Here is a 14291-nt window from a genome sequence, read left to right on the forward strand (position 1 = left end):
TCTCCCTTCACTCTTCTGATGAGAGATTCTGCAGATGCTGGGAATCTAGAGCAACACACACAAAATGCTGGAGGAACTAAGTCAGGCAACATTTATGGAGAAAAATAAATGGTCGGCATTTTGGGCTGAGATGAAGGGTCTTAGCCCAAAACATCAACTGTTTATTCCCCTGTCTAGATGCTGCCTGACTTGCCGTGTTCCTCCAGTATTTTGTGCGTGTGTGTGTGTGTTGCTCCAATTTTTGAAATGTTTCATTAGTTATTCATTGCAGCTTCCATGTAATGATGTTTATCATGGTAAAGCTCCCTAAACATTCTGGTGTTAGGATAATTTTTTTTAACCTACTTTGTTGTAACATCATCCAGAAACGTGAACATGAACAGAACTCTGAAATGTCCACCGTGGAGCAACTTAGAACCATAGTGAGGGGAACAAGTGTGACTACATTCTGCATCCTTCTCACTCTCCAGCCCTTGCCTCACTGGCAGGAAGATGAGCAGGATGTGACGGGTCCAATTTGAGAGTTGGGGTCATTAGTGCAGGGAATTGGCTGCAGTGTCCCACGACCACTGGTGCTGCTGGGTATTTGGGAATCATTGAATTTAAAGACTTATGGTAATGTTATTGGATTAGTGATCCTAAAATCTGAGCTAATGATCCAGGGATGAGTTCACAGTAGCTTGCCAATTTAAACACTGTCAGTGAAATAAAACTGCAACTAAAAAGAATAAAGCTTTTGGGCAGCTCGGTAATGTTATTGTTAGTGTAAAACTGATACAGCGCCAGCGACCCAGGTTCAATTCCTACTGCTTGCTGCTGTCTGTAAGGAGTTTGTATGTTCTGCCCTTGACAACGTGGGTGTAAGTGGGTGGCGCAGGCTCGTTGGACCTGTTACTCTTTTTTTTTAAAAAATTATAAAATGATATAAATGTATAAAATGTTTTATATTATTTTAAAACAATAAAATAATATAATAATATGAATAAAATAATACACCATAGATTAGAAAGGGCACCACATCCAGAATTTTTTTTAAAAAGCATAAAAATGTGTAATTTAAAAAATCCTCTGGTCTACCAGTGTTTTTGGAGAAATTTGCTTTCTGTGCTGTGTTTGGCTATGTGATTTGAGACCCACAGCTGGGTCACAGATGCCTCTTCACTGTTTTTATTGAAATAGCACAGCAGGATATTCTTTTCCAAGAATAATTAGAAAAGGGCAGTAAATGCTGAAACAAAAACAGAATGGTGGAAATACTCAGCAGGTTGGGCAGCATCTGTGGAAGGAGATATGGTAAGGTTTCAGGCTTGGAATCCTTCCTCAGAATGGGGGAAAAAACCAGAAAAAAACACAATTTAGTTTTCAGTAGGAGAGAAGATATCAGTTAAAAGTCAAACAGTGCTCGAGGATCTGAAGTCATGTAACCAGGCAGAGCAGAGAACAGGTTTACTGTAAGAGCACTCTGATACACCAGAGCATTTTTTATTATACTTCTGAAGCATTCTTTAATTTGAAGGGTTTTATTATTTGTTATTGCTGATGTTTTTTGTTTCAGTTTTATTTTACATTCTTAATATTGTAGGGTAATGTAATGGGTGACATTGTCCATGATAGAAACTATTCTACAACACAATTCACAAACACCATCATTGAGTTGTTGCATTCGCTTTAAGAGACTTTATCTGCTGTATTGATTATCAGTGTAAGGCAACACAAGTGAATCTGCAGATGCTGGAAATAAATAAGAACACAAAATTCACTCCTGATGAAGGGTTTTGGCCCGAAACGTCGTCACTACCTCCTCCCATAGATACTGTCTGGCCTGCTGAGTTCTGCCAGCATTTTGTGTTTTTATCAGTGTAAGGCAGCTGCTTTAGGTTTGTTTGCAATGGAAGTAAAGGGCTACAGATTTTGCTAAGCACATAAAACGACTGTCACATGTTTTATTTGCAAAATCCTGCAATATTTTTTTAAATTCCAGGTTCCTTTTCCAAAAAAATGTTGTAACTTTTATAATTTCCATTTGGCCCATTGAGTCAATCTGGCATTCAATCAATTTCAGGTGTTTTATTCTTTTAAATTTACAGATTTTTTTTAAAAACATTTTAATTTCAGGTATAGTGAATCCAAGCAGCTCAAAATGGGAAATTGCCAGGAACTGAAATGAAATTCTCTTTCCCAGCTCTGATGAAGGGACCTCAAGCTGAACTGTTCACTGTTTCTCTTTCCACAAGTTATATATGACATGCTGAGTATTTCCAGCAACTTAAGTTGGAGCCCTTTAACTTTCTTTTACCATTAAATGCATATTTTATGACTGAAAAGAAACCACAAGTTGCCTACCTCATTGTCTCAGTTTTCCTAAGGAAAATTATATTTGGTTGTAAATGGCTAGAGCAGACAATGATTTATGACTTTTCTTTTAGCTGTCTGAAGCTTTCTCTATACTCTGTTGTTCATTTGGGTTTGTATCTAAAAGCATTAGTTCCTCTGCATGCTTGGTAACACTTATTTGATACCTTCAGAAGCATTGGATTTGTATGAAGAATAACTAATGAGAGGACAGGTTCGGCATGGTTTTGTGGGCCGAAGGGCCTGTATTGTGCTGTAGTTTTTCTATGTTTCTGTGAGAGACATCTCAATTTTCTTTAAACATCTTGTTTTACAAAAACATTTTATTTCTAATCCATCGAGTCTTTTACTTTGATGACTCTTAGAATTAAAACTAAAATTGCTTTTAATCTTTCACTGTAGGAGATACAGTTAAGGAGGATGTCAAGATGGACAGTATCTTGCAGACCGAATCAGACAAGTAGGTGTTTAACATTATTACAATCATACATTTTAATTGAAGATGGGAAATCTCTAATCAAGAAATAGTGAATCTGTACTTGAGCTTGTGTGATGATGAATTGTGCTGTTATTGACCAGATCTCCAATAATTTTGATAATATTAGCCTGGTGGTACACAAACAGGCTCTGCCATCTATTAACTCGTATGTCTAATCAGGACTCTGACATGAATGGAAAATGCACTATTTCGGGAAGTTTTAATATATTGAATTAGAGGCCTTCATAGGTCCCCAAGCCCAGCACATCGGCACCTTCCCACCAATCTCGTCAGTCACCGCTTCTTTCCCAGGAAAAAGTATAATCACAGGATTCCCTTATCTTGGCCATGACAGTACAGTTCCACAGTCATACCCAAGACAACTTCCCGACAACCAACTGAGTATTGGATACTCTAGACGGGATGAGATTAATTGAGTTGATTGCCATTGTAAAGTATTCGTAGTTATTCATTAGCAAAATAAAATGGCAAAGGAGAATCTATATTTTAAAAGATGTCATTCTCATGAAATAACTAAATTTCTTGTTAAATCTTACAGTGAATACGAGCAGATTAATTTTTTCTGCCATCCCTGGAGGATTGTTGATGGGAGCCTGAATAAACCTGTGTGTAAAGGAATGATAGAAGCTGTCCTGTACCATATAATGGCAAAACCTGGGATCACAGAACAGAAACTATTAAGCTACTACAGTGCTGTACTGCAGCCTGTAGTTGTGAGGGAATTACTACGGGTGAGTTTTTATATATATATAGGTAGATGGAAATGGTTTATAATGTGAAATCCATTGGGATTGTGGCACGTGGCCAAGTGGTTAAGGCGTTGGACTAGCAATCTGAAGTTTGTGAGTTCGAGCCCCAGCTGAGGCAGCGTGTTGTGTCCTTGAGCAAGGCACTTAACCACACACTGCTCCGGTCCACCCAGCTGAAAATGGGTGCTGGCAAAATGATGGGGGTTAACCTCGCGATAGACTGGCGTCCTATCTGGGGAGGAGGGGGGGGCAGATGAGTCTCGTACTCTCAGTCGCTTCACGCCACGGGACCCGGCATGAGCACCGGCCTGATGAGCCTGTAAGGCTCGGGACAGACTTTAACTAACCATTGGGATTACACTCCTGATATTTATAGAGAATGTAATTTCCAGTAATCAGGTCATTTCTGAGCTGTGAAAGGTTAATTGGCTGGAGGAACTCAGCAGGTCAGACAACATTTGTAGAGGGGAAAAGTGGTCAATGTTTCGGATCAGGAGGTTAATTAAGTTTTATTCAGATTTTTTTTTGGAAGTTAAGACCAAATTTGCCAAATGAGCTTTTAGCTGCTTTTATTTTGTTACAAGCAACATCAATTAAACAGGAGACAGTGTTTTCGCAATAATTGTTATACTCTCTTTATCTGGGTAGTTTCAGGTTTTTTTGTGGGCGAGTTCCATGATTTTAACATGACCAAACAAATTGGTACTTCCATAAAAGGTGCTCACGTCCATTATATCTGTAGCAATGTGAATACAAGATTCTGCAGGTGCTGGAAGTCTTGAGCAATGCCGAAGGAACTCAGCAGGTCATATTACAAGCATGCGTATTATACTTGCACAGTGCCGTTTATAAGCTGGCAACACTGGGAACCACTTCACAGCTAATGACGTACTGCTGAATCGAAGTCATTTGCAGAACACAGCAGTCATGGGGGTTAAGTATTTACTCCCACCTGAAAGAATAAGACCTCGTTTAACATCACGTCCATAAGGCTGATTTGGACCATGGGAGGAAGTTGGACAGTGTACTACTTCAGTCACTAATTAATTTGGTTCACAATTGTTGAGTAAACCCATGTGATGACCAAAAGCTGCATCCCACAATTTTTGCAAAACCAGATGTATTATTTCTGCCGCTCATGAGAACAAAGGCTTAGTGACATTTTAAATATTCACTAGGTTAAAAAGTTGTTGGGAAAATGATGCCCATTGTCATTGTTGTTTCTTTAACACTAAACCAAATTTCCTAGGCAGCAGTTCAATGTATCATTTTATTGCCTTTGTTCTATAGATGGACATTTAGAGAAAGCATAGAGCCTATTCTGTATTGTGTTGCAAACGTGGATGTTTTTTTGTCATGAGGGAGGAATGAAAGGAGGTTTGGGGTGTTAACTTGTTCAGCTTAGTTTACTATTGCTTAAAGATTGGCTTTATTTGTCACAGGTAGATAGAAACATGCAGTGAAATGCGTTATTTCTGTCAAATCGAATCAGTGAGGATTGTGCAGGGCAGCTCACAAGTTTTGCCACACTTCTGGCATCAACATAGCATGTCCACAACTCACTAACCCAAACCATGCGTCTTTGGAATGTGGGAGGAAACCCATGCGGTGGCGGGGAGTACGTACAATCTCCTTGCAGACAGTGTTGGGAATTGAGCCCTATTCTTGTAGCTGGTGTTGTTAAGCATTGTGCTAACCGTTACATACCATAATCTTATCAGTTATTTAATTAATCACAGTCAAGATTTCTGCTCAAGAAATAGCACCTCTTATTACAAATGTTGAGAGCATCACTACAAGTTTTCAATAATTTGTTTTATTGTGGTATTAAAATGTTAGTTGAAACACGTTCAGTATTGTAATGAAGGTTTCTACATGTTGAGAGAATGGACTTTACTGACCTGGAATTTCTCTCTCGTTCCCAGGGTCTGGAAAGCATTGGCTGCATCCAAAAACGTTACTTGACCAAAACCAAGCCCGTGTCCTTGTTCTCTGCTCCAACAACTGTTCATGAGATGCAGGGGCACAAGTTGTCTGAAAGCTGCACTGTTTTTTATGAACCTACCATAGACTGTGTCATCAAACTCAGCAAAGTCTTTCCACATGAATCAAACTGGAACAAGTGGATACAGTAATATCACAGTTTACTTTGGTCTTCACATGAAGAAGGCTTCCACAGGAGCTGTGACTGTCCCGGGAGCCACCGTAACTATTTATATACCAGTTTGAAGATCAGGTTAAAGGGAAATAACCAAGGGTTACTAGAAAATGAGGAATAAATCATTTTACTAAAACTCACAGACTTTGTATTAGATTGCAATGCACCTTCGTTTTAATTCTGTGGCATTGATTACAGAACATGAATTTTAGTTTCTCAGATCCTTTTTTAAGACATAACGTTGCTAGGACTTGAGGACCTCAACTATTGGGAATAGATGAATAGGTTCAGACTTTATTTCCTGCACCATACGAGGATGAGGGAAGATTTGATAGAGGTATACAAAATTATGAGGGGTATAGACAAGGTAAATACAAGCTGGCTTTTTCCCTACTAAGGTTGTGTAAGACTAGAACTAGAGTTCATAGGTTAAAGGTGAAAGGTGAAATTTTTAAGAGGAACCTGAGAGGATGTTGCAAGTGTGGTTTACACTGTCAGCAGAAGTGATGGATGTCGGTTTGATTTCAACATTTAGGAGATGTGGAGAGGTACGTGATTAGGAAGGGTATGACTGGCAGTGGTCCCGGTAAGGGTCAATGGGACTGGACAGAATAACAATTTGGCATGGCCCAGATAGACCTAAGGGTCTGTTTTTGCACTGTAGTGCTCTATGACTCTGAAGTGGCTTGAAGGAATAGTGATTTCAGGAAGAAGTGAGTTTTATTGCCTTTGGCATGTGTGACAGCACTGTGAAGAAGAGGATTACACGCAGTCAGAATTACAAGAATGCAGAGTGAAAGCACAAGGAGAGATTACACAGAGGAAATAGAGTCATGAGAGGGTTTTACATACTAGAGGTGAGGATTTACAGTACTCTGCAAAGGTCTTAGGCACCTAGCCATATATATTTGCCTAAGAATTTTGCACATTACTACATTTGTCTGAGTGGAGCAGAGAGCGCGTTTGTAAATCTGGCGGGAGCGACGGATGTTGGGAATAGCGAGGGTGGAGTTGGAGTGCTGTGGGATGGGTGTGGGACAGGTGACAGAAGAATGCCGGGGGTGGGGATGGGTGGCACAGGAGCAGACACACTCAGCCCTGAGATACCAGACAAGGTAATTTGCTTCCAAACAATTAGGTTATTGCTTCCTGCTCCCTCCCTTCTCCCTTCCCCTTTTCCCAACCAGGATTTCCCCTCTCCCTGCCCCCTTCTCACTCAGTCAACAATAGAGACCCATATCAGAATCAAATTTATCATCACTCACATATGTCGTGAAATTTGGTTTTTTTTTGCAGCAGTACAGGGTAATACATAAAATACATAAACGTCTTAGGCACCCTAGCTACATATGCATGCCTAAGAATTTTGCACAGTACAGTAAAACAAACATTTCTGCACTCTGGCCAGTGGGTAGGTATTGCAGGGTGAATGAGACTTCCAGAGCTGGAGACTAGCAGTTTTAGAGAGGTCTGATTGATGTGCCTCACTAAGCATAGGCAAGGAGACTTACGGGTTAACGTCCAGTGGCCCTTTCCTGGATTGTTAGGCATAAGCCATGCTGAAATTTGTTCATGGATTTTACACGGGTAGACTTAGTATTGAAGCAAAGACAAATTGTGAAGCCCGTGGACTTCCTAACATTTCCATTGTCTCTCTTGCATGCCACGAGCAAAAATACTTTAATCATTAGCAACTACCCTACAAGCTTTGCCTGTAGACTCACTGTGCAGTGGGTGCACTTCCTGTGATTGCCTTTGAAATGGAACCAGATTATCTGAGTCAGGTTTATTATCACTGGCATATGCAATTTGATGCTTTGCAGCAAGCCTCAGTCTGTGACTTTTGTTCATACCACTGGACCTGGACTTTTGAGATTCAGAGTGGAGCTGCCCCAGTGCCACAGCTTTTCCACTTTTAAATACCCTCCGGCACAAATTTCCTGTCATCCTCGGACATGATAAACAGCCACCACAGTGCAATACCTAAAAATACCATAAACAGCAATCAAAATACATAAAAATATAAATGAATAGTGCAGCAAAGGGCAAAATAGTGAGGTGGTGTCATGGACCATTTGGAAATCTGACAGCCCAGGTGGAAAAGCTGTTTCTAAAACATTTTGTGTGCAACTTCAGGCTCCTATACCTCTTCTCTGGTGGTAGTCATGAGAGGGGGATTTGTCTTTGACGGTAAAGGTCCTTCATGATGGATGGTGCCTTCTTGAGGCAGCGCCTTTTTGAAGATGCCCTCATTGGTGGATCTGTCCTCAAAGGAAAGATCACAAGGAAGTGGGGGTGGAGTCGATGATTGCTCTGCACTGACTCCTTCCCAGAGCATTGGCGCAGAATGACCAGCTCCTACACCGATCTGATCTACAAATGTGTCAGTCTTCTGCTTTCATACTGCCAATTCCTATTCTCACTTTGGATTGCGACCGTGATGAACTGGAGAAATAAAAGCCTACTGAAATATCTGCACAGCTTCTGATCACTGGAATATGCAATTTGTTGTTACTGCGTCTAAAGAAAATAGAAGATATTCTGGTAATTGGGTCAACTGTTTGACTCTCAAGTAACAAAAACTAAATCGGAAAAAAATCTGCCTGGAGTCCTTTGGTTTATTTGGGGCTCTATGCCGCTTAATTGAAACAGGATACTGGTTCCGCACAGGTTATAACTTGCGTCAATCGCGTACGACACCGTGCTTAGAGCGATCATTTTTAGAGCGTCAGTTCCATGAATTTGTGTTCAAAAAGCAGTGATTTCTGTCTCTGATAGTTAGCAGTAAAACAATTCGGTACTGTTTTGCTCAACGCGCCTTCAAGCATTCAGGCTTGGAGATGCCAGAAACGGCGGGGACTGAAAATGAACCGGATTCACTTCAACAAGTTAGGAATTATGTAGGTATCGTCATTCATCTTGAATGTTACACTGGAAATGGAGATTTGGAGGGACGCAGTCATTGAAGGAATTGTCTGAAGTAAGTCCACTGTACTAGGTGGCTACACCGATTTTGTTCATTTACAGTCAATCGAAAGTACAAAACAGGAATTCCTCGGTCAATAACTATTAATGAGCTAATACAATTTTATTACACTGTAAAAGTATTGGTAGTGTTCTAATTTGTTCTGTATTTCATTTAAATACATAAATTGTTACCGATTTCAACAGTAGTTTGTCCGTTTTATATATTTTAACTATTTCCATGACCTTCCGGCTAGTTGGGACTGCCGCTTAATTGCGTCAAAGTATATTGGTCCTGCTGTGTCCCTATTAACTGGAATCCGCCAAATACCTGTGATGCACTGGTCCATACCTACTACTACTTGTAGGATTTTCTGTTCAAGGGTATTGTTTCCATACCAGGCTGCGATGCCGCCAGTCAATACACGTCTATAGAAGTTTGTCAAAGTTTTAGATGTTATGTCAAATCTCCACAAACTCCTAAAGAAGTAGAGATGCGGCTGTGTTTTCTTCGTAATTGTACTTATTAACCTCAGAAAAAAAAATAACACTGAGGAATTTGAAGTTGCTAAACCTCTCCATCTCTGATCCTCCGGTGATGACTGGCTCATGGACGTCTGATTTCCTCCTCCTGAAGCCAACGATCAGCTCCGTGGTCCTGCTGACGAGATGGTTGTTATGGTGCCAGAGAGCGGGTTATAGGGGTTGCCCAGTCACTTGCAAAACTTGCCGCCTCCAACTCCATCTACACTTGCCGTGGCCTCGTATTCAAGAAACCCTCCCACCCTGATCATTCCTTCTTCCACACCCTCCCGTCAGGCAGAAGATACAAAAGATTTAAATTACTAGCCATCAGACTCCAGGCCAGCTTCAATCCTACTGTTGTCGCACACTTGAAGAAAAGACCTCTTATAAATTAAAGGTGAACTCTCGATCTCTCAAAGACACTATCCACCTGTGGTGAACTACATATACCTGTCTGGACACGCCCCCTGCTGACTGCTCCTGTGGCCCCTCCCACTGACCGTGGCTCCTCCCACAGACCCCGGTATAAAGGCGATTGAAGCCTGAGCCCGGCCCTCAGTCTCCAGGATGTAGTGTGGTGGTCAACTACTACTTGTTCTTTCTTCCAGTCAATAAAAGCCGATATCTCGCCTTCACGTCTCAGAGAGAGTTATTGATGGTGCATCACCACCTGCGCTTCAATTTCTCTGCAGCTGCATCACACACAAAATGCTGGAGGAACTCAGCAGGCCAGGCAGCATCCACGGAGAAGAGTACCGAAAAGTCGACTCTTTTCTGTACATGCTGCCTGACCTGCTGAGCTCTTCTGGCATTTTGTGCGTGTGTTGCTTTGGATTTCCAGCTTCTGCAGATTTTCTCGTGTTTGACAATATTCTGCAAGAGCAGAATGTATGGGATGATCCGTCTGGGTGGCACAGTTTTGTTTTAAACTGTACATGTGACCATAATAAACCAATGCCAGTTTACCATAATAAGATAAGCAAGATGCCCCGACGTAGCGGTGGAAGGGGACATAGTACCTCACAAACTCCCTATCTGCAAGTTGACCCTTCAATTGGCCGTAAGCGACCTTGCAACATCCCGACAGCTGCCGACGGTTCGAGACAGGTTGGTGAATCTGTAAAAAACATGAGCTGTTCTGAGACCATTAAAACCAGGTCTGAGCGTGAAAGTTTCATTGACTTGTGTGCAAATCGATGGCTGATATCAGAATCAGGTTAAGATCACTGGCATATGTAGTGAAATTTGTTTACTTTACGGCAGCAGTACAATCAAATAGGTGATAAAATAAAAATAGAGAAAAAACTGAGATACATATGTCTATTAAATAGTTAAGTTAAAATAAGTAATGGAAAAAACAAAAATAGAAAAAGTAGTGAAGTAGTGTTTATGGGTTCAATGTCCGTTTAGTAATCAGATGGCAGAGGGGAAGAAGCTGTTCCTGAATCACTGAGTGTGTGCCTTCAGGCTTCTGTACCCCCTACCTGGTGGTAACTGTATGCAGAGGACATGTCCTGGGTGGTGGCGATCTTTAATGATGGACGCCGCCTTCCTGAGGCACCGCTCCTTCAAGATGTCTTGGATACTGCGGAAACTGGTACCCATGATGGAGCTGACTAATTTTACAAGTTTCTGCAAATTACTACGATCTTGTGCAGTAGCCCCCCCCCCCCCCCGCCCCACATCCCCATACCAGACAGCACATTCGATTTGTACATAAATTACTTAAGCATTCACCAGATAACTTCATGGAGCATTGCAGGTAAGTTAATTAACATCGATATATGTTCACCGTACCATCTCGGACATGCGTTTAAGGTGAGAGGGGGTAATTTCAAAGGAGATGTGACGGGCAAGTTTTTTTTTAAACACACGGGGAGTGGAGGATGCCTGGATTGCGCTGCCTGGGGTGGAGATTGAGACAGAAACATTGGGGATTTTTCAGAGATGTTCAGATAGGCACGTGAATGTGAGGGAATGGGAGGATATGGTAGGAAGAAGGGATTCGTTTAGTTGGCCATTTGGTTACTAATTTAATTTGTCCGGCACATCATTGTGGGCCGAAGGGCTTGTCTCTGTGCTGCACTGTCCGATGTTCTACGTCTGTTAGTTTTTATTTAAGTTTTGAGACCATGATCACGGGACATGGGAACATGTCCCGCGGTCGTGGTGAATACAGAGCATAACTTAATCTTCAGTAAGCACTAGACAGGAGCCGCGGTTTTGCAGAGGTGGCTCGTTTAACCAAGGGCTAGACTGTCCGGGGAGCGAATGGCCTCCCGGCCTGACACACGTGGGAGACCTAAGCGGTGCTGAGCCCCGATGTATTTTTGGAGTGAGCGCTTAAGGAATCCGGCCAGAACCACATCTGGAGTTGCCATTCAGCGCTGGACCTACAGAAGTCGAGGAGGTGGGCAGAGCGAATCGTGAGTGTTAAAGCTTTGTGTTTTCTACTGATAATCCATCATCGATTTGCAGTACGTTCCCTCGCTAAAGAGCTTTCAGTAATTAAAAATAATGTCTCTTAATACTGAAAGCGGTATTAAGCTTTAGAAACGTTGTGCTTGTCTTTATTTCGCACAGGTTCAAACTATTATTGGGGAATAAAATGGTCAGACAAATGACTTAAGAGCTTAATTTATAAACGGACTTATCCAGAAAATATGTCCAACATTTACAGTGTATAGTTTCAGATTTTCAACATCAGCAAATGTATTTAATCGGGATCAGACAAAGTAAACTGAAATTAAATGCTGTCTTGCAAAGAGAAAAAAAAGATGTTCCTTTATCAGGAATAAACTCAGTGGTCAGTTTATTGGGTACCTCCTGTACCTAATAAAGTGGCCACTGAGTGTATGTTAATGGTCTTCTGCTGCTGTTGCCCTAAAGGTCTACTTAAGGGTTCCACATTTTGTGCAGGTAGAGATACTTTTGCACGCACCACTGTTGTTACACGTGGTTATTTGAGTTACTCCAGCCTTCCTATCAGCTTGAACTAGTCTGCCATTCTCCTCTGACCTCCCTCATTTTAAAGGCATTTTCTCCCACAGAACTGCTGCTCACTGGATGCTTTGTTTTTTCTGCACCATTCCTTGTAAACGCTAGAGAGTGTTGTGTGTGAAAATCCCAGGAGATCAGCAGTTTCTGAGATACTCAAATCACCCCATCTGGCACCAACAATCATTCCATGGTCAATGGCACTTAGATCACATTTCTTCCCCATTCTGATATTTGGCCTGAACAACAGCTGAACCCCTTGACCATGCCTGCATGCTTTGATACATTGAGTTGCTGCCACGTGATTGGCTGATTGGATATTTGCATTGTGGCCACTGAGTGTATGTGATTGCAACTCAGGGAGAGAGAGCAATTGAGTAACCTTGCAGTAAATAAAGTTTTTTTTAAAACAAAGATGTGACTAATTGGCAGAAGGGTCACAAACCCAAGGGTGCAGGATGGGAACAAAAGGAATCAGACTGACCTGAGGGAAGAAAATGTTTTCTCACAGTGAGTGGGTCAGACGCTGGAATGTATTGCCATTTAGAAGGGGGCTGAGTAAGTATGGAAAAGGAAAGTATTTGCAGGACTATGGGGAGAGAGTGCGGTGCTGGATACTCCCTCATAGAGCTGATATAGCCTCCTCCATACTGTATCTGTTGACTCATTCTGAGGGAGTTCACATGAGGAAAGCTATTCCAAGGTGAAACTCCCTCACTGACTGAACACTGTGGGAGTACTGAACCATTTCAAGAGATTGTGTTGACAGTTTTTAATGAAAAGCATCAAAACTCTAATGGGATGAATTGAGCATAAATTGTTCCATTGAATGGCAAGTGATCATCTCTCAGGGAAGCCGTGTTTCCACCATACATCACGCCCTGCCAGGGGTAGTGACAGGGGCAGATACATTTAGGGACATTTAAGAGATTCTTAGACAGGTACATGGATTAAAGAAAAATAGAGGGCACTGAGGGAGCTTATGTTGATCTAGGAGTGGGTTAAAGGGTTGGCATAACATTATGGGCCAAAGGGTCTGTACTATGTTGAACAATGTTCCATCAGGCAAAGACCTGTGCCAAATGCCAGTGAGTGTGGAGAAAGATGTAAGGGTCCTGGTCACAGTTCATCCAGAGGACTGATTTCTGGACTGTTCCCAGCGACTCTCAGCAAGATGGACATCAGGTGCTGCTGGAAGGCCATCAACTTGGTGAAAAACACCCATTCATCCGCCTGAAGCTCGTTGGTCTCCTAGCACATGGAGATACTTGTAGAGCAGGGGTTCCCAACCTTTCCAATGCCACGTACCCTTATGATTAACCAAAGGGTCAGTGGACACCAGGTTGGGAACCCCTTTCATAGAGGAAAGCTGGCGACTGGCACATACCAGGCGTCAGGGGTACTTTTTGAGGGACACCTGGAATTTTGATGCAGCCACCACAAGGACTCATCCGGGGAAGGACCACAGTCTAGTTTCTTCTATTACTGGATAGTGATGGGCTGAGATGGGTAGGGAAGTCCCCTAAATATTGTTATTGCATATCACCCCACGGTACTATTGGTTTTAAAAATGTATGTCAACACCGCTTAATATATTGCCCACAAATGAAAGCCCTTGTACAGCTTATTTTTCCGTATACTTTTTATATAGAATAAAGTTTATTTTTGCTTGTCAGGTGCCAACTACAGGATGGGGAAAGGTTATCATTAATGGAGAATGTGTGGAGCAGGTTAAGACCTACAAGTATCTGGGAGTACAGTTAGACGAGAAGCTAGACTGGACTGCCAACACAGATGCCTTGTGCAGGAAGGCACAGAGTCGACTGTACTTCCTAAGAAGGTTGGCGTCATTCAATGTCTGTAGTGAGATGCTGAAGATGTTCTATAGGTCAGTTGTGGAGAGCGCCCTCTTCTTTGTGGTGGCGTGTTGGGGAGGAAGCATTAAGAAGAGGGACGCCTCACGTCTTAATAAGCTGGTAAGGAAGGCGGGCTCTGTCGTGGGCAAAGTACTGGAGAGTTTAACATCGGTAGCTGAGCGAAGGGCGCT

The 14291-nt window shown here is 42.1% G+C and overlaps 2 protein-coding genes across 5 annotated transcripts in view; both read left to right on the forward strand.

Annotated features, from left to right (window-relative positions):
* gtf3c1 (general transcription factor IIIC subunit 1) overlaps positions 1–8926 on the forward strand; it is an 82355-nt gene extending 73429 nt beyond the window's left edge. The window contains exons 35-37 of the mRNA XM_073060279.1: positions 2755–2812; positions 3390–3582; positions 5526–8926. Coding sequence (XP_072916380.1) covers positions 2755–2812; positions 3390–3582; positions 5526–5735 — 461 coding nt within the window. The 3' untranslated portion in view covers positions 5736–8926. The remainder of the gene's footprint in view (positions 1–2754; positions 2813–3389; positions 3583–5525) is intronic.
* Positions 8927–10179: 1253 nt separating this feature from the next.
* Positions 10180–14291, forward strand: part of LOC140735345 (putative protein MSS51 homolog, mitochondrial) — a 48906-nt gene continuing 44794 nt past the window's right edge. Inside the window, exon 1 of one of the 4 annotated variants that reach the window (XM_073060290.1) lies at positions 10180–10354. Coding sequence is in view for 2 of the 4 variants with exons in the window: in XM_073060288.1 (XP_072916389.1) it covers positions 11570–11673 (104 nt within the window). In the remaining 2 variants the exon portion in view is untranslated. Of the gene's footprint in view, positions 10355–10990; positions 11010–11166; positions 11674–14291 lie in introns of those variants that run through there. The other 3 variants (XM_073060289.1, XM_073060288.1, XM_073060291.1) reach the window with 3 other exon arrangements.

The sequence above is a fragment of the Hemitrygon akajei genome, chromosome 11, assembly GCF_048418815.1.
Source record: "Hemitrygon akajei chromosome 11, sHemAka1.3, whole genome shotgun sequence".
Classification (NCBI taxonomy): domain Eukaryota; kingdom Metazoa; phylum Chordata; class Chondrichthyes; order Myliobatiformes; family Dasyatidae; genus Hemitrygon; species Hemitrygon akajei.